A 27347-nucleotide genomic window follows, 5' to 3' on the forward strand; every position below is an offset into this window, starting at 1 on the left:
AACTGATAAATCTAGTCAATAACAGATGGGGGAAAAAAACAAATTTTCTCACAATGTACCAAATACAAAAGAAACTCTATAATTTAACTATTCTTCATTTTAAGGATCTGTTACACAACCCTTGAAGTACCCGTTGATCTTACTTCAGGAGCTACAGAGTTAGAGTGTGAGACTGCAAATTATTTCCCTGCTGAATTAATCATTTAAAGATAAAAAGTCCCTGATTAGTGTGTCGTACACCCACACAGCCCCAGGTTCCTGATGATTAATACTGTTAATGATTTGCCTTCAGGTTGAGGGGAAAAAAGCTAATTTATTCTTCTGTGGTCCAACCATCAGACTGCTGTAGTCAGAAAGAAAAAGGTTTGTGTGAAGCAAAGTGTGAGCAGTTAACAGTTTATTATCTGACGTGTGTAAACAGCGAACATAACTGTAACTAAACTCATTTGCAGCGTGTGTGTGAGATTGAGGGTGACAGAGGAAGCTGAAAACAAACAAGAATCCAAATATTTTAAGTTCTATTTATTCCACCACGGTATTATAAATGCACCTGGGCTTTAACATGAGTAAAACAGTCGAAGCCTAATTGAAAAGAAAGGCAACGAGTTTCCAAAACTCTTCCAGAGGTAGTCTAACTAATCAATCCACACATCCAAAATTAAAAGAGAAAGTAGGCTGAAATACAAAGATATTAGTTGGGTTAATATTTGAGCGTGTCACATTTTGTTACCTTCACTCAGTATTTTTCAGTACATTAACTCCACCCAAAGCAAACATCAGACCAGGAAACAAGTCATTAAAAATCCTCAGTAACATACAGTACCAGTGCAGATTTCTTTACAGTGTAAACTATGCCTACATAGCCTAAAGGGAAGGTCATTTTTAACATATTGCTCCTTTAAATCCGACACTAATTTAAGCTGTGTGGGACAAACGTATGGCTTCAATATTCTAGAAAAGGGGACTCCTGCCGGTTGCATGAAAATAGCACTTCTTTTTTTAATACAAGAGAAGGAAAAGTGCTCTTCAGTAAGAAATGATTAACAACGTTAGCTGCCTGTATTTAAATACATTACAGACTGAGTAAGTGTGTTCAGGGGGGCTAAGCTGATCTGTACAGGGGGGGGGGGGCTGCCAACAGGAACACGTATATAAGCAATGCTGCCGCTATACAGAAAAGATAATTGCATTGGCAGAGCAATATTAAGACAAAGTAGAGCTTTTAAATAAATAAATAAATAAATAAAATCAGTGTTAACAATCAACTGATACATATATTTACAAGTAGATGGATTAATAAATAGTGTAATATCTTCTCAACTGACTTAAGAGGATTTCCTTGTTACATTCATCATGGGTCACCTCTTACAACAGCTTCCCATGAGACCGACCTCTTCCTGTTTGTACCACATCCTGTTTATTGTAAAACTAAAACATAGTGAAATAAGATGCTGCAACATGCATTAACTCTTCTATCCTGGTAGAAAGCTTGAAGGAGGAACAGTTCGTCCAGTTTGTAAGACGTGCACTGATGTTGGGATCTTCACCTGGTGACGACACAAAGAGGAAAAAGGTCAATTAAAGTCCAGTGAATGCAGAGTGTGATTAATAATCTGTGTCATTCCCGCACTGGAGCTGCAGGCAATTATTTCTTGCTTATTATAGACCAGAAATAAGGTAGTGAAAACCTAGAACGCCTCTTAATGAAACAGTAATGGAGCACGAGTTTTGCAAGTATGCAGAAAAATATCTGGATCCTCTCTCAGCAGTGACCACAGCTGTGGATTTTCAGCATCCAAATCCCTACATGAGTTTTAAACAAGCAGCAACCTCTAACTGTTCCCACATACAGTATATATAGAGAGAGATTTCACACATTAACTTTCATTTTAAGGGTGATGTGTAAAATTATTAAAAAGTAGAGATAAAGATATTTTGGCAACTTTCATGCTGAGATGAGAACATTAATATCACTCTCATATCTGTCTGTTAAACACCAAACACTCTCGAGAAGACTACAGGAAGTCATTGATCCCTACCAAGAAATAGTTCAGCACATGACCCCCCTATAAAACCACAACATGTCCGTTTTAAACTCTGTAAAAAGAGATAACAGGCAGATGGCTGCCTACTTAAAGGCTGCTTCTGCTTTTGGTTGGTTGCCACTGTTTCTAAAAGCTTGCTCATGGTGGAATGTTGGGTCTCTTTAAATTAAATTAAAGAGTACAGTCTAGACCTGCTCTATGTGTTTTGTTGTGATTTGTTGCTATATAAATGAAACTGAACTGAACTATATATGTTAATTAATTAGCTTCAGATGTATTATCGGGTGGATTTTGTCACTTTTGGACAGAGCCAGGCTAGAAAAGACTATTTCTTTAACTGCTGACAAATTTACACACATGAAAGTGAAATACTGACTGTTGAGAACACTTCCATCCTGATCAAAACACCACAGCAATGTAGTTAAATAGTGTTTATTCTTCTCTTAATTCTCAAAATAGATATCGCAGCTCAAGTCCTTTCCCATGTTTTATCATGGCAGATTATCAAGCCCTCTCCACAGAGGTGCATTACCTTTGAAACATTTATACGGCTTTAAACTGCACTGCTTGCTGCTCATGTATGCAGACTTAAGCTGGTATCTGGTGGCAGTTGATCAGGCGTTAATATTACAGTGTAACTCGATGCTTTGGGTGAGGAGAGCGTAGGCCTAAAACGCATCTGAAAACACTGACTACATACTGGGACAGTGTGCATGGGAACCTCTTTTAGGAAGCTGTTTAGATTTTACATTTTTTGCAGCTGCACAATCATCATTTTAAAAATAGCATATTTTCATTGTCACCTCACTTTTTTCAGAGAACACTCACAGTGGGAAAAAAGACTTACCTATTTGCCCGAAAGCGTCTTCTTCAAGCACGACCTAAAAGAGGTGAACTTCTCCTCAACTCTGACGCCCTGAGAGTATATGTGTGTGTGTGTGTGTGTGTGTGTGTGTGTGTGTGTGTGTGTGTGTGTGTGTGTGTGTGTGTGTGTGTGTGTGTGTGTGTGTGTGTGTGTGTGTGTGTGTGTGTGTGTGTAGAGAGAGAGAAACAGAGAAACAGAAGGGCAAATATTATGAGAAGATCAATTTCCTGACACCCCGCTAGATGGCAGTATAATTTCACAATAATCACTAACTCAGAGGTGAGATGTGTTTCGGTGATAAAAAGTGGCAGAGGGTAATTTAGACATTATGGTACAGGGTGTTTAAGTATACCACTACCTAAAGGAAAAAACTCATAATTAGTGCTTCCTCAAAGCCATATTTAAGCAGGAAAGGGGTTATTTGTGTTACTAATAGTTGCTTAAGTGTTACTAATTTTGTACAAGTACTCTTTTTTGAGAATAAACATGTGTCTCTGAGTTCAGCATCCACCCTTTTTTCCCTATGTGTCCATTATTGCGGTAAATCTGACTTTGCATCTGTGCTTCCATCTTTGAACCCTTTATTTTTGGCAGCTCTACCCATATCTGCCCGGACAGATGACACATTAAGAAGTAGCTGAAAGAAAGACTGATAATGCTGGTATCTTTCACATAAGCGACACCTGTGTGCTGCTTTTACTCCTGGTCAGTCCCTCTAAGAAGCTGCTCTCACGAGGGAGGAGGAGGAGGAGAGTTGAGTGGGCACATCTCTTCTGTCCCCTTCAGAGTCATAAAACACAGATTAACATCTTGTGGCTGTCTCACCCTCTTGCCGCGGTGCAGCCGGTCCTTCATGATGCCGATGAACTCCTTGTGGCTGAGCTTATCGTCGTGATCCTCATCGAAGATCTTGAAAACGGTGTTCACCACGTGGTGGGTCAGCTTGATGTCTGTAGCCACATAGACGGCGCGGCTAAACTCCTCTGAGGGAGAAGAAAAACAGTCGATCGGGTGACCTCCACTCAGTATTTCCACTAATATGACATTTAAATGACTGGTTCTAGTTTTTTTTTTAAAGTTGCCATAACTCGCCTAAATCCATTAACTCAGGTGAAGAATCAGTGATTGACGTTACCTTGACCAATAGAGCGGTTGGCAAAGTTGTACATCTGCATGGCGATGGTAAAATCCTCTAGGTTGTTCAGGAACAAGAAGAAAGATCTGAACTCCTCGAAGGTGATTCCCTGCAATGAGATGGGAACAATAAAACACATTTATTTCATGGAACATAAATCTTGTGATCTACAACATGAGATATTATAGTCGCTGCATGAAGCAAACTGGCTGCATGTGTCAACACTCGGTGCGAATGATAGCGCTCCAGTCCACACAATACATAATCTGCTTTCTTTCATCCTCAGGGGGAATCCTTTAGTGTGTGTGGGACCTTGAAGCCATCAGATAGATAACACACCCAAACAGACAAAGTATACATTGCTGGATTTTCCCTGCGCAGTATGGACACGCTGAGCTGTCAGCAGCTGGGGGAGGATTGTAGCTTTTGGGAAGAGGTCAGGCCGCTTGCAGACTTTTCTAAGGCAGATTAACCTGATACTTGAATAAACAAAAACAAAAGTGATGAATCCCCAAACATCTCAGGCTTGGCTGATGACTCAAACACTGGGGCTATTGATCTCCACTCAACCATCCCGCGGCTACTAGCTCCTTCTCTTGCCCGGGGCCCCGCCAAACAGGCTACGCACACACACACACGCCTAACAAATGGGAGTAATGACTAATCTGTGACGCTTTGCTGTTTTAACAAGGCGAGGGCCATAAAATATCTCTCAGCCTAATGATGAGACCCACTTGGTTATCAATGGAGATCTAGCAACACGCTACTCGAAGAGCTGCTGGTGTCTTTTCATGTGGGTCAGCGTGCCGAGGAGGAAAACAAATTAAAGCTAAAATGAGGATGCTTCACTCAACGGCTTATTCACAGAGCAGAATCAAAAGAAACAGAGTACTCACATACTCACATGCAACCAAATACCTACAAATAGACAAAACTCCTGCAAGTGTTGTGGAATACTGCTAAGTGTCTTTTTAATGACAATAAGTGTTGTTGAAATTTAACACATTGTGGCTCCCTTTTTCCTAAATTAATAGCTCTTATAACAAAAAAAAGAGGAAGGGAGCTGCCAAATGCAAAACAGTAAGAGAATTAATTATGCTCAATATGTGCATGAATAGAGGCAGTAAATGATGAAGAAAACAGCATCGCTGCTGCCTGAGGAAGACCGCCAAGCTCGAACATGCTGCAATCCAGACTAGCTGCTGATCCAAGTGTGTGTTTGTGTTCTTCATGCTATTTAGTATATTTAGCAAATCACATTTTTTACATTTGATGGCTCTTCCTACATGCACATTCTGTGTTTTCTGTTTCTCTGACCCAATTGGAAAGCCTTTTTTTCCACATTTTCCTGTGAAAATCAATAAGTCACATTTGGGGGATTAGCTCATTCACTTTTCTCCTGAGAGTGAAAAGAGATTGATGCTACTCTCGTGTGTGCATATGGAGCTGAAGGCTGGATGTAGTTAGCTTAGCTTAGCATAAAGACTGGAAGAAGGGGTAACAGCTAGTCAAACAAAAAACACAAAAATAAACCTTACTGTTACCTCTGAAGGTTACTAACTATCAATATGTATTTTCTTTTATTGATCTGTTGGAGTTAAATACTTTAAATATTCTTTATTCCTTTAACACTTGACATTTTGTAGTCATCATTGTTCTGTGTATCATATTCTGAGGAATGGCAGTTGTCTGCTTTCAGGTTGACAAATTGAGCCTCGGGGGGGAGAAACAGCGCACCTTTTCATCCGGTATACAGTGGCGAATGTTGTCCATGTATCCGCTGATGTCGACCACGTTGGTGAAGCGCAGAAGGATCCTAGCGAAGTCCTCCTCGCTGATGGTGGGCATGCCTTTGGAGTAGGAGAGGAACTCTATCTCAAGCATCTCTGTCTGCAAGTTGTCCATGAACCTGGAGGGGGGGGGGGGAGAGGACGACAGCCGCTGACAGGAAACGCCACCACCAGAGTCTCGCACGCACAAAGGAACACTTAACATGGTGACTAAGAAAACCACAACAGGTTTAGTCATTGACGGTTCAATGTGGTGCGAAATTGATTAATGGTTATATTACCGTGCACTGTATGATAATCATTTTCTCTGGGAAGTCGTGATCAATCACTGAGCAAACAAAAGGTTTCAAAACTCACTGGTAAAAGTCTTCGAACTTCAAGTCGGCCTTCCCTTTTTTCCCAAAGAAGTGCACCAGCAGAGTTGTCTCTATTTTTTCATCCACGTGCTATCACAGAAAAAAAAAGACTAAATTATGCTTCCTCATAGCTTTCATTATCCACCTTACATGTCATTATTCTGTACAAGACACATAATCGAGCAACCCACAATGCACAACTGATTACTGCCAAACTTTGTGTTAATTTGCACAAAATCTCCAGTTCCAACAGCTCTGTGTGTCTCACCAGGTAAACATTAACAATGACATTTATTTAACCATGCTGTAAGCTTTAAGTATAGATGTTAGTTAATAGCTATGCCCAGATTCAGCTATTGAATAATTACTCAGAGTTAATGGTTAATGTTTCGCTGTGCCTGAAACCAAACAGAAGGCGACTATTTCCCATTTTCTGCACGATACAAACACGCACCATGCAGCAGATTCATCAAACATGCTACAAGGCCTTGGTGCAGATGTGCTTCTGTTACAGGAAACATAAGAGCAACTTCCTTTTAATATTTATTCTTACTAACAAAGATGGTAGATGCATTAATCAAGAACTTGTTCCACTGTGCTCACTAACACAGAACCTCCTAAATGTCTATGAGAAACAAAATGATAGTGAGACAATACATTAGGATATGTCGTATGCTGTATAAGTAAAGTCCTGTAGAAGCATCTTGAAGAAGGCTTTGACTACCTCAGTGAGATCAGAAAACAGAACTTGACTTGTGCCGCGTTTGAGAACATCCCACATGCCCCGGGCCTCCACATGCTGATTGTCTTTTTTAAGGACCTGTGGTAGCAGTTGAAGCACAGCTGTTAGAAGACAAAATAATTCTGGTGCATGTTAGATGAGGGAGAAGGTGACAGACAGACATCAAACAGGGACGCTGTGGAGAGGTAAAACTAGATAGGAGATGAAGCATCTGACACATGTAACAGAGCACAGACAGGTGAGCATGCCGTCCGCAGAGACAGAAGGACTGACTGGCATTTATCCACACTCAAACAGGCAGAAACAGACCGAAGCTGACACCCATGTATCTGGCAGGCCCTTCAGCCCTGACATGAGCCTGCTCTGCAGTCATGCATGCAGGGCATTGAGCCGACACAGCTAACACATGCCCGAAGCATGCAGGGTGACAGACCTGAAGGATGATTCATGCTGGGTTTACCTGAACTGAAATACATCATCATTTGATGCTAAGATGCAAGGTAAATGCAGGTTATCGGACACCTTCCATCTCACTGTTGTGAAATTGGGTCAGATATTGATCATATGCATTTTCTGGAACACTTTCAGTCTTTTATATGTCTCTCAAAGCTCAAATATAATGTTTCTGATGTGATAAAAAAAAAAAAAAGCTGTCTGGAACAAAGAAGCCACTCTGTACTATTTTTCTCAATGAGTCATGCTGCTGATCTAGGATTAACCAATCATTATTATTATTACAGTTTACACTACTCTCTTCACTCTCCCCGCTGCTGTGGAGCTATTATAACTACAGCTACACCAAAAACACAGCTGTCAACAACAATTTGATTATAATTGGTTTTGTGTTCACTATAAAAGATCACAGAGAATCTGTGTTCCAAATAGTGTAAGGAAACCCAGATTTCTCACTCCCATTCATAAACTGAACCAAGTTTGGTGCCTTCTGCTTTTTCATTTGATTCCTCTCAAGTCTCAACATCGCCTCAATCGAAAGCAGCGTGAGCACACCAGAAACTAACAAGAGACAGCCAGCCGCTCTCGACACGTGTTCTTAAATACTGCTTGCTTCATTTCCTAATATTTATTTATCTTATTCAGTTTTTTTTTTTTTCATCTCCCAGGCCTGAGGGGGAACGTAAGACAGCTGATAACTGTCTGAACAGCTCTTCCTCTGCGCCTCATCGCTTTTTACCAGAGAAAGATTTATGACATGATCCCGCAACTAATTACGGAACAACTCTTTAATGCGCCGCACCGTTCCCATCTCATCCCATGAAAAGATCTTGATACACTTGTAATTAGAATATGCTGGGGAAAGCCCAACCGCAGGACTAAAGACATGTCTGTTATGTGTTTTTTTTTTGGAAAAGATTTGACTTTTGAACTTTTGCTGTAAAGATTCCTACAGTAATGCCGAAGGAATCAAAACAAAAAAAGACACACCTGAAGGTAAAGTCTTCAAACAGCGCTCTGAAAAGATGGGTCTGTCCCTCCGTTAGCTGTAGTGTGTGCGTTGAGTGCTTTTCATAGCACTGCTTCTCCTCTATGACTGGCATCTTCATGGTCAAACCCATCACAAAAGGTAACCTGAGCCCAAATACCACTCCTCAAGAAACTGTAAAAATAAAACATGGGGGTCTGGGCGAAAACGTTGTCAGTCTTCAGGTAAGAGCTTTTTGAAGTGGAATCTCTCGCCCAACGCTGACAAAAGGCGAGTACATAAATCATCTGCCCTGCACTACCACACACACACACGCACAAAGACAATATGTCAGATAATGTTGTAGTAGGCAATGATGTATTTCAATTTCAATGAATGTGAATGAGGTTATCTGGTTTTAACAGAGACAGATAGGGGTGGTGTCAGTCCCCGAGATAGATTTTCTTTGCTAACTCACTGTGCAAAAACATTTTCAGGCCGAGAAGACTGCATGCCAAAAATACATGCAACAAGCAGAACAGGGGGGGGGGGGAGGAACAATAAATACACTGTGAGGCTGGGATTTGCGTTGGCCGTACAGTTGCAGGCTCTGAAATGTGCATGGGTGACAAAAACACAGCAGAAAGAGAAAAAATCATTCATAATTCATAAAGTATTTTAGAACAGAAAGACGTTTTGAAATAGCTTTAAAATGATTTTTAAGTCGTAGCCATCAGGTTTACATGATGTGCCTTTACCCGTGATCCAAGATCAGTCCTCCTATTCTTAAGCTTTATGGATGCACCCAGAGTCTCCATCCTCAGCTTTGTTTTCCTGCAAGGCATCATTATATTTCCAAATCTAGAGTACCCTTTCTAATGATCTTTTTGATGGTTATATGGGCTTCAGATTAATGTAAAACTGTCCAGAGATGCTAACATTTGTCCCAGCAGAATAAGCTCCTCCATGTTGTTTTTGTGCGATAAGACCTCAAAGAGTTGCTCTTATCGCACTTTTCAGCTCTGTCTGTTTACATCCACCTGCATGCAGCATAAGACTGCCCTAAAGAGATGAAAGCCTCAGGCATGTTTTACCTTGTATGACCACATTCACCTCTGTGCAGTCTGTGTTCTCTCTAGGAACGTTATGTTACATGCAAAATCACTGCCAAGTTAACTTGCTTCCAATTTACGATGCAGACCAATGTCTTAAAGCTGCTGTAATTGATCTTTTGGCCTTTCAGGGGCAGCACCAAGGTGTAAACACAACACATTGTTATTTTATAAAGTGAATGTGTTGTCAGCAAACAGTTGTCTGTTTATACCATTGACTGTATTTAAAGATGGACAGTATAACAGCTCCCCAGAAGTGAAGCAAAAAACATCTTGATTGCCCCCTACTGGCTGGCTGCTGTATAGGCAATAAATCTTGCCCTCTCCATATTAGCAGATTGGACATAAGTACACGTCAAATACATTTTTCCCAAAGATGGTTTCTGTCTTTTTAGATAGTTCTTACCACACTGATGTTTGTTCAAGTGCTCATTCTTCCAAACCGTTTGTTTTTAATTAGTTATTTGATTATATGAAATGACATCATGATTGACAGCTGTGATTGACAGCCACCCACAAACCTTGCGGCAATTTTTGATGGAAAACACTAATGCATGTTTTGGTTTTTGACTCACTACCATCTGCAGCTGCAAGTTCCCCGGCTGATTTTGGCTGGTTGACTCTACTGTGCAGACTCTGGCTCCAAATTACATCACACAAGCAAGATGGCAGCTCCCAGGGAGGAGATATTTTGGCTTCACTTTTGCATAGCGGTTGGAAGTGGGGACATGTCTATTTTTATATACCGTCTGTGGTTTAGACATACAGCTTCATTAGCACTCATCTGGAGTCTGACAGTGTTTCTGGCTACCGAAGAAATTAAAAGTCAAACATTCAGACCACTTTTAGCTTTGTTTTAGCAAAAAATCTGGAAAATCATGTTACATTACATGTTAGCTAAAGCTGCAAAAGCTGCCTATTCACTCATCCAGCATAATTACCAACAGTAGCATTTATTTGATGTCCATTTTCTGGCCACCTGATAAATCTAAGTCCTAATTTCACTCTACTTTTAGCTGTTTTTTGACCTCCCTCAATGTCTGAGAAAAATTCCTGGCTTATAGCCTACTACATATTTGACTTTATTCGCCAGCTAGTTTCAAACTTTGTCTGTCTGCTGTTTGGTAGAGGGAAACTATTTGTGCGTTCGTCACCATGAGCAACCCTTTCACATTACACATTTTTTTGATCTACTTTAGATATAAAAAATATTAAGAATAAAAATAATATAAAGGCATGTGAAAGCAATTCATACCTGCAGATCAAATCTTTGCCCATCTTCAGTAACTTCCTTTCTGTCCTTTTTCTTACGGAAAATGTCTTCAAGCTGGTAAGAAGATAATAAGTTATGCGAACTATAACATAACTTAACTTATGTATTTTAATATGTCACAGCATCAAGATGAAGCTCGTACCACTAAGAACTCCCTCTTGTCCACCATTTCATTCCCATCTGCATCAAACATGTTGAAAGCAATCCTGAATCCTGCTTGAGGCTCTTAAATAAAACAGTTATATTAGACATTTATCTTTTACATTTAAACATTTCCAAACTAATTCTGCCAAAGTAAGTTGAAATAAATACTGACTTGTTAAAATGCAGAGCAAGAAGAGATACTCCGTGTAGCTGATGACACCTTTGAACAGAGAGAACAATTAGTCATGAAACAAAAACCAAAATGTTCCTTTTTGCACACAAGACAGCATCAAACACCACTAAGCAGTTAGCCCAAGGTGTTTACAGATGTTCAAAGTCGTGTCCCAGATGAATAAGCCATCCAAAGAAACAGTGCACGCCTTCAGACAAGAGTAATCTTCTCTTGCTCACTGATAACATCTCAAAAGGTGCCTTTTACTTCATGCTTGGTGTTCCCCTCACACAAACACAGGCTTTACAACTGAGCTGACCTATCCGGACACAAACCCAAACAAATTTAAGGCCTACGGCTTCTGATCGTGTTTGGGTAACAAGTTGTAATACATTCTCTAGTGATCTGTCACTGATTGAGAATGGTCGATTCAGGTTTTTGTGTCGTGTCCTTCAGCTCCCTTTGTTGTGTGACACGGAGAAGGGAAGAGTAAGTGTCAGGAGCCATCTCAGTCGACTCAGGAGGCTTCTCCCCTCTGCCTCTGAAAGCATTCCCAAGCTTTTGTTTGCTCGGGAAGATAGAGAATCGAGCACAGATAGTTCTGGGTGACTGCTCTGGGTGTTATGGGAAAAGAATTCAGGTTTGGGGATTGCTGCAGGGAGATTTCCAGAAAAAGGAACACTCAAGGGGGGGGAAAAATACTCCAAACTAAGATGTAAAGACTGTAAAGTTTTTCTCCTCTAGAGGATGAAAGTAAGCTGTCAATAGGATGACGTGGAAGCTAGTGAAACACATAAAGCGAGGTGTGAAAAGAAAATTAGCAATGCGTGCCATTAGGCAAAGTTCATGTAATAATTCCCCACAACAAAGGGCCCCGTCTTCTCACCCCAGCTCTGTCTATTTGGCAGGTACGGCCCTATAATGGCAACAGATCTCTGGCTTCAAAGCCTTTAAAGCTTAAATGAGTTGAGGAGAGAGAGAGAGAAAAAACTTTTAAGATTCCAGCCATGTCTCACCAATACCACACACACCTTCACTCCTGGAGGGAGCCCCCCCCCCCCCCCCCCCCCTCCTCCTCCTCCCCCCCTCCCTCCAGCTCAGCCTCTGAGCTCAAGTAGATGTTGTTAGACAATACAAAGAATTCCACAGAAACACTTCATACAGAGTGGCAGTCCCGGAGATGTAATCCAATGCCATTCTTAGGCTTCATAATGTCCGTGGTGATCAGGGGGGTGGCCAGTGGGACATGTCTCGACATAGCTGGGTTCAAACAGCTCCCTCATTCTCTAAAGCAGCGCTTTGTTCACAGATCAATCCAGTCCTTTTTTCCCTGACAAAGCCGCAACGTTTAACAGCAGGATTAAAAGCCCCAAATCCCAGCATTGGCACTTAGCTAAAGCAACAGGGGAGGGAGAAGAACAGTGAGATCTGATGCTCCACTGGCTCGTCTGACCCGCTGAGAGGGAGTGTGCAGGCCCAGGTGGGAAAATTAAAAAGATCCCCGTTCACACTCACAATTTCATACGTTACTATTATAGTTCAAGAGTGCAGTCAGGATTAAGAGAAATAAGACCATTAAGGCTCTGAGTCCAGTGCTCACACATGGTGCCATACGAGTCAGTGCAATAAATATCAACGGACATATTGACGGCCTGAGAAGTCCTCAAGGCAAGTCCTGTTGCCTCTTTTCCCTATCAGTCAGGATTTGTTTAGCTACGGCTTAGAAGACACACAGCCATAAAGATCTTTAAAAAGTTTTAGGGCTGTGAACAAATGACAACTTTCATTATTGATTAATTCACAAATATTTTCTTAATTAATCAGTTACATGTTTTATCTATTAAATGCCAGATAATAGTGAAAGTTTCCCATCACATTGTCCCAGAGCCCAAGGTAATGTCTTTGAGTTGGTTCCAGCCACAAATTAAGTGACTGAAAACAACACATTTTTAAGCATTTTGTTTCTTAAACAATGAATCAATTAGTCAAATAGTTGCTGATTTATTTCTGTCATCTGACTAATCCAATGATTGACTAATCATTTCTACTCTAACATGTTGTGCATGGGATTATACACAATAGGAAACACTGGGAAAAGGAGAGAAAAACTATTTATCATCAGCAGTGGGAAGCATTTCCAGCTTGTAATACTGTGGTTCAATCTAAAACGGTCACATAAAGTGCTGCAAAAGTCATATTTAAGTTTCATTTTCAATTTGTTTCTTTTTTTCCCAGTGAACTGCTAGAGAGCATGCAACAATATGAAATTTGTTTACAGGAGAGTATATACTGTAAATCAGCTTATAATAAAAAAACAGAATCAAGTTAAATGCAAAAAAATGAATATTTATATGTACTTTTTCTTTCAAGAAAGTTCGTATTTCCCTTATTTTGTAATACCAAATGATGTAGCTATTGTGTAGAAGCTTCTTGGGAAATGATTATAATACACCTGTAAAATAAAGCATTATCACATGTTTTTATTACATAAATAAGGGAGGATCAGGCTGTATATTATCAATAGACCGGCCCCTCCTGCAAAGGTCACTTGAGAATAAATCTACATCATGTAACCAGACTGATGGAAAGATAAGATAGCATTTACAGCACACACTGTGCTGGATCTGGATCATGCACAACAGAGCTCAAATGAAACAACCAAAGGACATAACATAACATGACAGCTTAAAACGTTAAAGCAAAGAAGGGAATGATTTATGCTCAAGGGATTTGTGTGCACAGCTACAACACATTGTGACAGACCAAGAGGTGTTACTCTACCTCGCTCGCGAAGATTTCTAAACAAATTAGATGATCCTTTCCAAACAGGCGGGGTATCAGCCAGCATCTTGTCTAATTCCTGCGAGAATAGAAGAAAATCCCAAATCACTCATTCTTTTCCAAATCCTCAGTACACCAGCAAATCACAGTGTAATGCAGTGTTGTTGGCATTACAGTAATTAAAGGTTTTACACAGATAAAGAAGAGATTCACCTCAAGTCCTACAAAAAGGAAGAGATAAGAGTCTTTTTTTTATGAAGAGTTTCTGTAATTGAGTGTTTATTCACCTCTTAGTATATGTGAAGAGCATCAAATACAGCTCACCTTTTTTGTTAAGGACTTCCATGTCCTCTTACCTAAAGAAATAAGGAATAAACAGTTAGTGGCAGATATTCTTGTGACTTACGATAATACTTTTCAGATTTGAGGACTATAACGGGAATACAGAACAAGGAAACAAAAGTGAAAACAGTGTTAATGTGGACGGCAACACAAGCTGTGTATCCCTATGAACGCATTCCGATGGTCAATAAAGCTGAAGATAAGATGGAGACGTCGTAAAAACACCTAGCTGAGAAATTACATCGATAACAGTGGCAATAACCCTCTGCTGACACTTTTTAAAGCGTCTGAAAACGGGATTATGACGGCCAGCCATGTGATCGCCTGCACTCCACCGATGTGAGGTGTCTAAGTGAGTAAGTGAAGATTAAAGGGTCATATTGTTCTCGATGTAGGCACGAATCTGACACTTTCAATTAATGTTTCATAACCTGTAAAGCCTATGGAGCTGATATGAATAATTTAAGGGACAGCGCTTTAAGGTTTTCTTTAACTTCTTTAAAGGGAGCGGAGAATCTGCCAGATTACTCATACACTTCAATGCTTAACGTCCATAAATCCACCATCTCTACCTGATATGCTTCCTCTGAAATGAAACCATCAATGATGCAATCGTCATGTCCAAGGCCTCCCTAAAATAATGAAGGAATTTAAAAATATATATATTTTAAGCCCCAATATAACCATAAGACACCATGATTTCTCTATTGCAACATATTAGCCATGACGCAGAGAGTAATGACCGAATGCATGTTATTATATTAGTGCGGACTTTGTGTGCCGATGAAGTCGTGTTCAAAACATTACAGCAGGTCACACACTGCCAATCATAAACAATCACGGTAATCAGAATGTCTTATCATTACATTTATGACATCCATGCAGCGTTGTTTGGTCTCTCTGGGTCTCGGGTTTGTTGCCATATAAATGGGCCATAAAAGTGGGGTTGCTGGTAAAGATGTCTATCTTTATGCAGGTGTTTTGACTGAAGCACTTAAAAGCCACAACTTATTGTCCGATGACACTTCACGGGGCCCATAGCAACAAGTACTTTTACAGGAAACAACACTGGGACTTCAAATCTCAAATATTTGGATGGATGAATTGACAGGGATTTATCTGATGACTTGACGTAAGTGTAATTAAGCAAATGGCTGCTGATTGATGTAGTTAATTTATCCACAGAGTGCAAAGATTAAACAGGCTGTGTGGCATTCACAGGAAAAACACACACAGTTACAGCACAGGAACACTGAGTAAATATGGGCTGCCACCTCATACAAAATGACTGATAGCAAACATTTAAAGCTGCCCTAATATATTTAAATTGATAATATACTAAATGAGACATAATTTAAAAAAAATATCATAAACCCACTATACACTAACTGTCAAACAGCGGTGAAGACAGTGGAGCTTTTAGCAGATTAAGAGCCAAGTATATCTTTCAGGCGTTGGTGGACACCAAAAGCAGAGCAAAAACATTTCCAGACACGTGGATGCTAATGAATGCTAATGTTGCTCTGTGTCTCCAGATGTGTAGATAGAAGGGATGCACATTTTAAGCAGTTTCTTCAATATTCGGCCATGCTAACAATTCATTACCAATAAATCTTTAATAAATTATTAAATATGGTGGATGTATTTTTCCTTAATCAACACGGCTGTAGCCATCAACAGTAAATCTGTAACCTGTAACTTTATCCAGTAAATATTAAACAGGTTCTGGTTTTATACAATAGTACACACACCTGCTGGAAACAGCTGTTCAGCTGGAACAGATGTACACGTACTGTCACTCCATCTTTATCTGTCCTAATCTTTTCACATTAAAATGCATTTAAACTCAGAGCAGTAGAGAGCGTTGCTGATACAGTTCAATACGTCAGTTTTGATTTACTTAGCTTAGCATTTGTAATTAGAGTACTGCTTGACACTGACAACTGACACTCAGCCTGCGTAAACCCAACAGTTGCTTCTCTACAACAAGCGAGTTAGGATTAGCATGGGCCTCAGGGAACAAGGTAAACTGGACAGCCACCAGACAACAACTCCTTTATGCCATGACCACCACAGTGAGTAGAGCGACGCACACTAAGTATGTTTTCTTCCTCAGGCAGCAGGGAGGTGCGCTTGTTTTACAGTTTGTGCCATCAGCAAACACAACACAACAGCAAAGCTACACAACAATTTCTAACAGTTACACTTCACGTCTCTCATCTTCTGCATTATCACTTAATGTTAAATTATTAATGGCAATTAATCAATAATCATTAATCATTGATTAATTAAATAACTGATTGATTAATTAATCAATAATCCATTAATCACTGACATCCCAAGTAGATAGGCAACTGTTTGCTGATTCATTTGCTACATCAGCTTTATAATATAACAGTTAGTCCATGTTTTACTGCCACCAAGTGGCCAAAAAAACAATGAATAAAGGTTAAAACAATTTTTAAAAACAAACTTAAAAAACATATAACAGTCTTATTTTCATTAATAATGAGTCTATTCTATTATATTAATTATTATCATCTCAATTAATTGATTAATTTTTATTAAAAAATGCCAATCATTGTTCCTGGGGCCTGTGGTGATGAATTCAAATTTCTTGATGAACAGCTGAGGATCCAGAGATTTTTAAAAAATAATAGCAAACTCACTATAGAAGCTAGAACTGCTAATGCATTCAATTCACTAATTGATTAATGGACTAAGTGCTGTTTCTTCTTCCTGCAGAGGATGTGGGGTATATTGGGAGGGAGCTGAGTAATGAAGCACACTCACTCTTGGGTTCGTTCAGCGTTACAGACTCGATGAAGTTGAGTGGCGTCATGTAAAGCTGGCCCTCACACTCCACAGAACTGAACAGACGGAATCTGTTTTCATGGGACGACATGTACACGTCTCCATCATCCAGGCCGTAGTTCCTAGCCTGTAAACACACACACACACACACACACACACACACTCATGAAATATTGCAAATCATATCGGCAGTGATAATACTGTCTGAAAGATGCTTTTTATGAAATCCATGGGAGCTTTTCTTGTCACGAAAAGCCTCGCTCACACGGAACAACAAAGAGGCCCATGCTTTAATTCAGTAATGGGGCGCATGTTATGTCAGCCCTATTTTTCATCCCTGTGCACCAGATAATGTCCTTACAACTGTTCAAACCCAGCCAGATCAGAAGGCTGGATTGGTGAAGACAGAGTGGATCTCTCTGTCAGGTGGCACGGTGCCAGGTCCACTGGGCACAGAGCAAACACCCAGGGAATGTGTGCCCCCCTCTGCTTAACCATTAAACCCCCTCTAACCACCCCCGCCTCTCATCAAATGTCAACCCCTCCGCCAAGACCCAGTGTCCAGTTTCCTGTGTCCCTGGATTCCTGCTGCCTGTGGACACCAGTCAAGGTTAGCTCTCTCCTAACCGCAGATATGAAATAAGGAATCTGCTCTCAGGAGGGAAATGTGCAAACCAAACCTGGTTCACATGTTTACATGGTTGTTCACACCTCCAGTGATCTGTGAAATTCTTATCAACAATACCCGAAACATGTCAACATGTCTGAGCTAAAGAGATTTAGAACTCCTGGAGTGTAATACGGACAACATATTGAACACCTGCTGTAATGCAAACAAGTACAACAGTGCTGCAAAAACCTGTAAAAAGAGCATAATTACTGCTGGATGAATCCATCTATTAATCAATTAGTTTTAAAACATGTCAAGTCATGCAATGAACACTAAAGATTAATTGTTTAAGACATTTATCAAGTCAATGTGCCAACATTTGCTGGTTTTAGCATTGCATGTGTGAGCTTGTTCATCTTTGGGAAACATTAAGTGTTCAGTTGTTGTTGTTAATGTATCAGAAAGGTGTTGATTCAATTTTTCCAGGCCAGAGTTTATGGTGTTATGTTGGGTGTGTTCCTATTTTTATGTCCATTTCAAGTATAAAGAGTTTAATCAGTAAGTCTCTTGCTCATTTTCAGGGTTTGCGATTGTTGGTAAAACAAATCAAGTAATCTGAAGACTTAATCTTGACATTGATGTTTTATAGACTAAATAATGAATCTGTTATTTAAATAAATACTGAATAATCTAGCCAATATCAAAATAATCAGTCCTACTCATCATGTTTGGATTTTTGAGACTATATAACAGATTAACTGATTAAACTCTTGTGTTTATATGTCTGTAGATACTGGACAAAATAACAAGAGCATCTCATCTAATAACACCAACACCACAAATATGGCCTCAAACACTGCCCCAAATATTTAAATACACTTCACTCTCCAGTTGGTCTGTCACCTCTCTGATATCAACAAAAGCTGATCACTGCTTCCTAAAGATGTTATTCATTGCCAGGCTACTGTATTGGTTTATATCTTACAGTCAGATGTTCTTGTTATGTTGTCCAAACCCCTAAAATGTAAATATAAATGTTGACACAAATAAACATATACACTGTATCTTTAATTGCATGAGGTTAGCCCTGAAGTAGAACAGCAGACTAAACCTTTGGTTTTTATGGCAGCTGTTAGGTCACGTGATCTAAGACGCCTTTGACCATTTTGCCATTTCAGCACCAAAGGTCGCGGATAGCTCCATGTAGTGACGGCACATCATTATTGTGGCTAATTTCACGTGCAAGAAATGATGTCATTATTTATGTGGTAGACGTGCAGAAGCTGTAGTTACCGTGTAATAAACACCGACACCGACTCTGAATCGTTTTTAACATGACTGCGGGGGTTTAGGGGCCAGTATGTGAGTCTATACGACTGACTGTATGTGAACTCAGTGTTGTCACTAAAGATATCCCACTGTACCTTGTCGGTGGCAGAAACTGACGGTAAAGCCAGATGCAGGAGTCGAGCCTCGACATGGCTCGTCAGTACCGAGCGCCTACCGACCACCGAGCAGTAGTAACAATAAGCGGCACCGGCCACGGCGGTGACACACGCTCCGGCCGCGACAACTCTCACTGTTTTTGTCGCCTTTGAATGTGTTTGTTTCCCCGCCGTAAACGTCCCTGTTGCGGAGCTGCTAGTGAACGAACGGATAAGCCTGCGCAGGGCAGCCATGGTTGTTTACACTCAGGTGTCGTAACCGATAACTGCTGCTGCTGCTGCTGCTGCTGCTGCTCCGAGCTCGCGAGACATGCCGTGGGTATTTCAAGTGACTGTGGGATTAAAGGGCGTCATATTCATGACACTGAAGGAACATGTTGAAATATTTAGAATAAACATAGAAATATTTACTAAATTGTGTCTCATTTAAAGTGAGTGAATTTGAAGAGTGTTTCATGTTGTGTGTACAGGTTTAATTTGATTTTTGCGTGATGTAAGTGCTCAGTATCAGCTCACAGCCTAACATCAACTCTCTCTCCCCTTATGACTCTCTTATTTTTATGCCTTTGGGAGAAGGAAAAAAAATCCCTGCCAGGGCACGTCTGAACTGTGACAGCCCCGCCCATTACTAGTCCTGTGGTTTTGCACCTGCCTCACCACCCCTGCCACTTTGAGCGCAAAACCTCCAGGAGCTCCTTTTACCTGCACTGCACTGCAGCGTTTACTCAGCCCCCTTCTCACTCATTCCTGCTCCACCGTGTCTCCTCCACGGACCCGCTGAGGCATCACCATCCGCTATGAACAGGTATGCAACATGAGGAGAGCAGCAAACTGTCTGCAGCCCACCTCCAGCTGATGAAGACGCAACGTTAAAAAAAGAAGGGAGAAAAAAAAGAAGAGGAGAAATCGGTGCAGCCAGAAGCGGAGATTTGGTGAGTGTTTCATGTCAGGGGAGAGCCTAAGCGTCCGCTTGTCCTTGCACAACAGGGACATGTGCTAAGTGACGGAAGAGCTGGACGTAAACATGCAATAAGTGACAAGTAGCAACCAGGTAGCCTACTACGCAAGAGCGCTCCCTCCGGACCTCCTCACTGAACTTTACCCGCTGTGGTTTTGCCGAGATGGCTGCTGCTGCTTCTGCTGCTCTGGGGGAAGTTGGAGGCGTCTTGCACGGCATCGATGGTATCGTTCACGCCGGGTCCCATTTCCTCCTGACCCCTCTTGGAGACAGTCCGACCCTGCTCGGGGAGCACCTCATACCTGGGGACAGGCTCTCTCGGAGCACCCCGGCGGATTTAACGCACCTCAAAGGGATTCTCAGGAGGAGACAGTTGTACTGCAGGACTGGATTTCATCTGGAAATACTTCCGGATGGCTCAGTGCAAGGGACGAGAAAGGACCACAGTCGATTTGGTAAAAAATTCATACACTTTATATATATGTGTGTGTGTGTGTGTGTGTGTGTGTGTGTGCGTGTGTGTGTGTGTGTGCGTGCGTGCGTGTGCGTGCAACAGTTATTTATTCTAACAAAACAAATGATTATCAAAAGTAACCAGTAAGAATGAAAGTGAAGATGAGTTATTAGAGTAGTAGTGCTGTAGTATATGTCTGTTCATTCAGATATTTTCTTTTTTTGCACCATAACTGAGCTACTAATTGAGCTTCTTTCTTTCATCTTTGTCAAAGTCTGTACTGAACAACTGTGTTATTCTTCTGCAGGTATTTTGGAATTCATAAGCCTTGCTGTTGGGTTGATAAGCATTAGAGGGGTGGACAGTGGACGCTATCTGGGGATGAATGACAAAGGAGAACTGTATGGCTCAGTAAGTATTACTTTGTTTATTCATGTTGCCTAAATCATCATTTTTGATGAACGGAGACCTTTTTTTTCAGTCCTCATATTTGTAGAATTTGCTTTTTAGAGAGAGATATACAAAGTTTTTCTATTTGTGCATCATCAGCCAGAACTTCTCTTATGTTGTCATATGTGTTTTCAGGAAAAGCTCACAGCTGAATGCGTCTTCAGGGAGCAGTTTGAAGAGAACTGGTACAACACATACTCCTCCAACCTCTACAAACACGGAGAAAAAGGGACGCGGTACTTTGTGGCATTAAATAAAGATGGGACACCAAGGGATGGGACTAAATCCAGGCGACACCAGAAATTTACACATTTCTTGCCCAGGCCTGTGGACCCCGATCGTGTGCCAGAACTGTACAGGGATATCCTGGGACACAGCTGAGACCTGTGGAGGCCTGGTCCAGATCAGGAATAGCTGCTGAAGCCCTCACAGGCAGGGAGTAGAGAGAGAGAGAGAGTGGGGGGACGCAGGCAGGGATGTGGCCAGTGCAGGCTGGTGGACAGCAGCCCGACCAGCAGGGATAAAGGCACGTCTCTCAGCAGCCAGGAAGACAGGCTACAATGTCTGACTCTGTCAGCCTGCACGCTCAGCATGAGGGGGCCATTTGTTTCAGAGGATGGACGACCCTAGAAGCACCTGCGTGGAATAGGAGACGAATGGGAAACAGAGGTGAACGGTCAGAGAGCATCTCCTCCGGTCGGATGGAGACGTCAGCTGACGTGGAGTCTGTGGGAAAATCACACAGATGGTATTTTGATTTGGTGTCAGAGAGTTTGTTCAGAAGGACTTTGAAGGAAATCTGTTTTTTTAACCTGTGTCTAGACCTGTTTGAAAAGAGCAAAGTGTAACAATTTATTTATTCATTTTAGATACATATATTTATGTTATATATTTATTTATTTGAGAATATATTTTTACAGTTAGGTACAAGCAATATAGAAAAAAAACACTAGAAACTGTATCACCTATGTAAAGACTCAGACACTGACTGTACCATTATGACTTTTATCCTGAGAAAAGCTCCAACTTACTGTAATATGAGCAAAAAATATGAAACATATTGACAACATTTGGAACAGACCCCCATATCCCAAATGCATTTCATCACTATGGCAACTGTGAATCAAATTTTTTATAAAAGAAATCTTTGTCTTTTTGATTTGATATTGATATCCAAACTACTGTTACACATGTCACAAACAGAATCTAAAGTCAACCAACTGAAAGCTAATTATTCATGTCAAACAATAAATTTATCAGAATGTGATCAGCATGCTTTTTTTATTTTATTTCAGCCAACAATCAGAGATGAAGATATTTTGTATGTTTTTCACTGTGTCCACTCATAACCAGGTTTTTAAAAGAAGTATACTTTATTGGTTGCCTTTTGTCTCTCAGAGTTTAAACATATAAACCTGCTTACAAGATCAATGTTGTCTTTCTTTATGGACACCATTATGCTGAGGGACAAGTCGTAGACCTGATGCGCACATAAAACTTCAAAGCTCCCCTCCTGAATCCTGTGAACGAAGAGGGCACACAACAACACGATCAGGGCCAAATAAAATCTGACCTTTAGCTCGAGCCCAGCGACTCAGCAGCTGTATAAAACTGGAGGTCGGAGCGATAAGGATTAAGTAACCTGTGCTGACAGTTTCAGGGTTGTGGTCTTGTTGAAATGTCGTGTTAAACAGTAGAAGCCAAAGCAGCACACATCTCATTTCCAGACCGCTTCTACATGGTGTGTTAAAGGACAAGTTCACAATGTTTAAAGTCTTTGCTAAAACTACAGTCAGGAGCCCAAATTAATGTCAATTCGTGTTTTTTTCTTCTTGTAATCATTCTTCCTGTTCATGCATTCCTTCACCCCTTAAAAATGCTTTCAATTTAAGTGATGGGACAAAATCCACAAGCCTCCTTCTGTGCATAAATGTATTTAAAAGTTGACTTGAAGCTAATATGAAGCTTCAGACATCTAAATTAGTCAAATCAAGTGGATATCTTTCAAAGTTTCAGTCTTTTAAGGGGGCACATTCAGGAAAACACTGTCCACTGAGATACACAGAGGGACTTTATATTTTATTTGACTCATCTGAAGCCTCATATTACCTTCAGATAAATGTTTAATACATTTTTGCTTTTAAAAAAAGGACTGAATTTTGCCTCCCATCACTTACATAGTGAGTACAGGATGAAGGGATCCACTAATGGTCAGTATGAACAGGAGGAATGATTACATACATCATTTGGGCACCTGACTGTCATTTGAAGACAGACTTGGAAAAACTGTGAACCTATATTTTAAAAAATGTCTCATAGGAAGATTGTCTCACTGTGTCGCATCTTTTTGACCAACAGAAGAAGACGATGATGGAACTACAACTGAATTATTTTTAAGAAGCCACTATCTCGTATCTGTGCACAGTTTCCTTCACGGTCGGGAGCAGATCTGTGTTGAAGCATGAAAGCTCAGCCTGTGATCTCAGCGCGTGTGTGATGGCGAGCCAGGGGGGTGTCTCAATACGCGGAGTCAACCCCGCTGCCAACTCTCTCTTGTCTACAGCGCGATACTGTGGGACTTTCCCACCTGCACACCTTGAACATCAACACGCTTCTGTCGTCGATTAATGACAGCACCCAGAGTGTTTTATAACCTGGCATGCACGTGGACATCCCCTGTCCACCGTGCATGCCTATTATGACATGAAAAAAAAGAGGATTGTAGAGCTTGTTTTTGGAAATATACTGTCACTCCTCACCTTTCATTAGCTTCGCACAAAAAATCTTAACAAGCACAGAAGTGATCGACAGGGTGTGTGCAGCGGCTGTCTTCATTCCTGTCCGGTCCCATCTTTCCAAGAAAAAGTTGCCATAGTTGTTTTTCTGGTGTTGCAATACATCCAATGAGACTGGAGTTTCAGTGCAGGGCTCGTTGCCCTTAACTTTGTGGCCATGAAAAGCAGACTTTGTGCAAATCTAACAGCGTAACCCCCCTCCCTTCCCCTCCACCACCACCCCCTTTCATTCTTTTTTTTTTTTTTTTTTTGACATTTTGAAGGTCATCGCTCTAAACAAGCTGGAAATCCTGACTTGTGATACCTGATGCCCAGAAGTGCTCTTTGGCATTTGTTTAACCGATGTTTTTGGAGTCTACCTGGCCCTGAGACAGATGCTTTTGTTCCACCTACTCCGCCTCCTCCAGGTGGTCCGTGGCTCCTTACTGAAAACACTTAAACCCCTCATCCGCACCCACTCTGAAGGCTGTCTCACACGCTTAATGGACGCTCCCTGACTTTCATCACCTCCTCAGCAGCGGCCTTAAAGGGCTCTCTCTCGAGGAAACCCAATCAAGTGTGCGTGTGTGTGTGTGTGTGTGTGTGTGTGTGTGTGTGTGTGTGTGTGTGTGTGTGTGTGTGTGTGTGTGTGGGTGTGTGGGTGTGTGTGTGGGTGTGTGTGTGGCATGGGTCCACGGGCAGGTGTGGAAGTCAGTGATCTTTCCGCGTCTATCTTCGCAGTCCGGTCAGACAGCGCAGGTGTTCCCTCTACACTCTGATCTCAGCCCTGCTGTTTGTCAGCTGGGGATATGAATTAGCAGGAGAAGGGTGGAAATATAACCTATAGCTTTGTTGTCTGCCCCGAATTATCAGAGGGCATAATTTCTATATTTAGAAGGCTCCCTGTCTTCCCCAACGAAGACAGGGGAGGTGCCGAGAAGCTCACCTGTTGCTCTAAAGCTGTGGCCACTTCTAAAGAGTGTGTTTGCCCAGGGATGGTGTCTGCAGCTTTGTGTCATTTGAATCCTGCAACTATTGATTTCAGGCTCTTTGTTGTTTGTTTATTCCTTAGTAAATTGCCGTGCGCACAAATTATCAGCTGCATGTGTGTTTATAGGGATTACAGCAGCAGTGTAAGTATAGCGTTATCCACTTGATATTTTGGAGTCCAATGAGAGGCATTCTGGAAAAATCTGCAGCCAGTCGCTCCAAATATCATCCGTCAATCCATCCGTCATCCGTGTTTTGTGGCCTGACACCAAAAAAAATCCTCTTTGACACTTGCTGTATTGTACTTCATTTGAGTTCAATCATTTTTAGTGTCATAGCTAAGAGGATTTTGTGGTCTGCCTTCCGCAAGCGGCAATTAGAGCAGCATTCCCGATTTACTGACACTCCACATCACAAGCTGTCAGCTCCAGTGGAAAATATGCACCTCTGTTTGCATCTCCATGGAGACATTAGTAGAAAAACAACTATGTTTAGGTGTTGTGGAGAACAGAACAAAAAAAAGAAGAAAAGGAAGCAGAGGCACTGTCATTTTTGCAGGGTTTGGTGTCTCGGTTCAGGCGCGCATAGTGAACATAGCTGCTGGTGACTGACAGGGTTTGGTTTAACTAACAGGATGTGAACACAGAGTACCTTAGAGAGGCTGAGCTGGAGAATCACACAGCTGACATCTGCAGCATCGACAACACAGCACACAGATACAGAGGCAGGTCGACAAGAGGTAAACAGGATATAGTTGTAGTTATATAATACATAAAGACAATATACTATGATATACTGCATATTTTTGTGTAGGTACCATTGTTTTGGTTAAGTAAAGAGACGTGAACACTTTAATCCACTAGTAGGAATGTTTTTAGTTGATAAAATCTAGGGGGGAAAACACTTATTATGTTGTTTTTTTTAAGAATATTAAGCTGTACACTATGAAGTTTAGTCATGAGGGGCAGTGGCAGAAAGTGACAGTGTTATAGTACAAGTTTGATGTATTTACTTTAGAATTATTTTACTTTATTCTCCATTTCAGAGACAAATATTCGACTCATTAATACACTACATCAGTATCTGAGAGCTATAGTCACTAAACTTAGTAAATTAGGACAATTTAACTTTAAAAAAAATATGATTTATCATTGTTATAGTCTAAATTACCCATCAGTATGTAAAGTTGTTTAAATGATATGAGCTCCAGCTTGACCAACCACAACATTACATTTTCCAGATTAAATTTAACAGTATATATAAACTAGTTTAAATTAGTTCCACCTCCAATAACTACAACATTAAAATGATGCTTATACTTTAATGCCTAAGTAATAATAATCCAAAAATATCATATATATATATCCTAGTGTAAAATTCACAAGGGTCCTTTTTCTGTATTGAATACTTTTTTAATGTTTACTTAAATATAATTAACATTTGACTTTTATGTGTATTTTTACTTTGTGATAATGCTACTTCTACTCAAGTGAAGGATGTAAATACTCCTTCAGCCACTGTTGAGGGGGATGAAGGTAAAAGCTGGAATATACTCAAAACTCAAAGCATATGCAGATAAACAGAACAGTTCAAAAAGTTTTTACACTTTAAAACAACTGATATTTCAAAAAGGGGTCAGACTATTTTCTCTAATGATTTAAACAATTCTGAAATCTAACATCACAGACTCTTAAAGCTCTAAATGCCCCATGCTGTAACCTCTCCAGCCCCTCACATCTGTTGACCAAACTGGTGTGAGAGTCCCCCCCGGAGCAACCGTGTCACCCCTTCCTCTGGTCCATGTGTGTCCACATTACAGAGCCACAAATTAGGTCTTGACATTTGGGCGCCATAATTGCCCCCTGAAAAGCATGAGGCATCAATTAGACTCCCAACACCATGACAGGTTATCCCTACAGGACATAATCACCCTGCTGGACTGTTCGGCTGGGCTGCCCCGCCAGGACACACTCGCACACACACACACACACACACACACACACACACACACACACACACACACACACACTCACTGATGAATTTTTGGTACCAATACAGCCTAGATGGGTTGTAAGTTTTGCCAACCTGATGTATAAACAATCTGACATTTTCAATAAAAATTAAATAATCATTTCAGAGTGAGAGCTGTGTGACAATAATGAGTGTGTGGAGGCCTCGCTGGAGGAGTGGCATTAGGTCTCAGGGTGCCGTTTCACTAATAACAACGTAGATTCCTTTGATTTGCCGACCCTGCTGCCGCCTGACAGTTTCTGCTCCCACAGGGCGTGGAGATTTTTAGGGTCAGAAAAAAGGTCAATTGGTTCATTTCCATAGCTTCCACTTTAAACATTCTTCTAGGTTTTTGGAAGCAATTCAATCAGCAGTGAAAACACTAGTTAGCAGCATGGAATTACCAGCCGTCGTTAACGATCCAGCACACTCACAAACAAGATGGATGTGTACCACAGAGAAATACAACATGAACTGTGTGCAGCTCCGTGGGATTTTGTTGTTTGTTATTCATTGCTGAGACTCATTACATATAATAGACTCAATATTTACTCTGAATATTATAACTAAATACATTCAAAAGCTCAAAACATTCAGAGTGATGACCAACAGTCATTTATCTTTGAGTCATTTCTATTAGTGTGGTGAGATTGAAGATGATGATT

At 40.9% G+C, this 27347-nt stretch overlaps 2 protein-coding genes across 4 annotated transcripts; one reads left to right on the top strand and one right to left on the bottom strand.

The window, feature by feature from the left end:
- Positions 1-507: 507 nt before the first annotated feature.
- micu3b (mitochondrial calcium uptake family, member 3b) lies at positions 508-19286 on the bottom strand. Of its 3 annotated transcripts, XM_062426279.1 has the most exons (15): positions 19026-19286; positions 16971-17118; positions 14160-14191; positions 13836-13914; positions 11055-11102; positions 10881-10963; positions 10721-10792; positions 8922-8963; positions 6916-7011; positions 6193-6281; positions 5783-5954; positions 4046-4154; positions 3736-3893; positions 2893-2961; positions 508-1547 (listed from the first exon to the last, which is right to left on the bottom strand). In XM_062426279.1, the coding sequence occupies exons 1-14, from the start codon at positions 19278-19280 to the stop codon at positions 2893-2895; spliced, it is 1452 nt and encodes a 483-aa protein (XP_062282263.1). In that variant the 5' UTR covers positions 19281-19286; the 3' UTR covers positions 508-1547. The 3 variants fall into 3 exon arrangements, with proteins under 3 accessions (XP_062282263.1, XP_062282260.1, XP_062282261.1); XM_062426276.1 differs by lacking the exon at positions 8922-8963 and having other exon boundaries at positions 19026-19280; XM_062426277.1 differs by lacking the exons at positions 6916-7011; positions 8922-8963 and having other exon boundaries at positions 19026-19280.
- Positions 19287-19700: 414 nt separating this feature from the next.
- fgf20b (fibroblast growth factor 20b) lies at positions 19701-22175 on the top strand. The gene is made up of 3 exons (XM_062425646.1): positions 19701-20459; positions 20766-20869; positions 21044-22175. Exons 1-3 carry the CDS (start codon positions 20168-20170, stop codon positions 21287-21289), a joined length of 642 nt encoding a protein of 213 aa, XP_062281630.1. The 5' UTR covers positions 19701-20167; the 3' UTR covers positions 21290-22175.
- The last annotated feature ends 5172 nt before the right edge of the window (positions 22176-27347 follow it).

Source organism: Scomber scombrus, chromosome 9 (genome assembly GCF_963691925.1).
Source record: "Scomber scombrus chromosome 9, fScoSco1.1, whole genome shotgun sequence".
Lineage (NCBI taxonomy): Eukaryota > Metazoa > Chordata > Actinopteri > Scombriformes > Scombridae > Scomber > Scomber scombrus.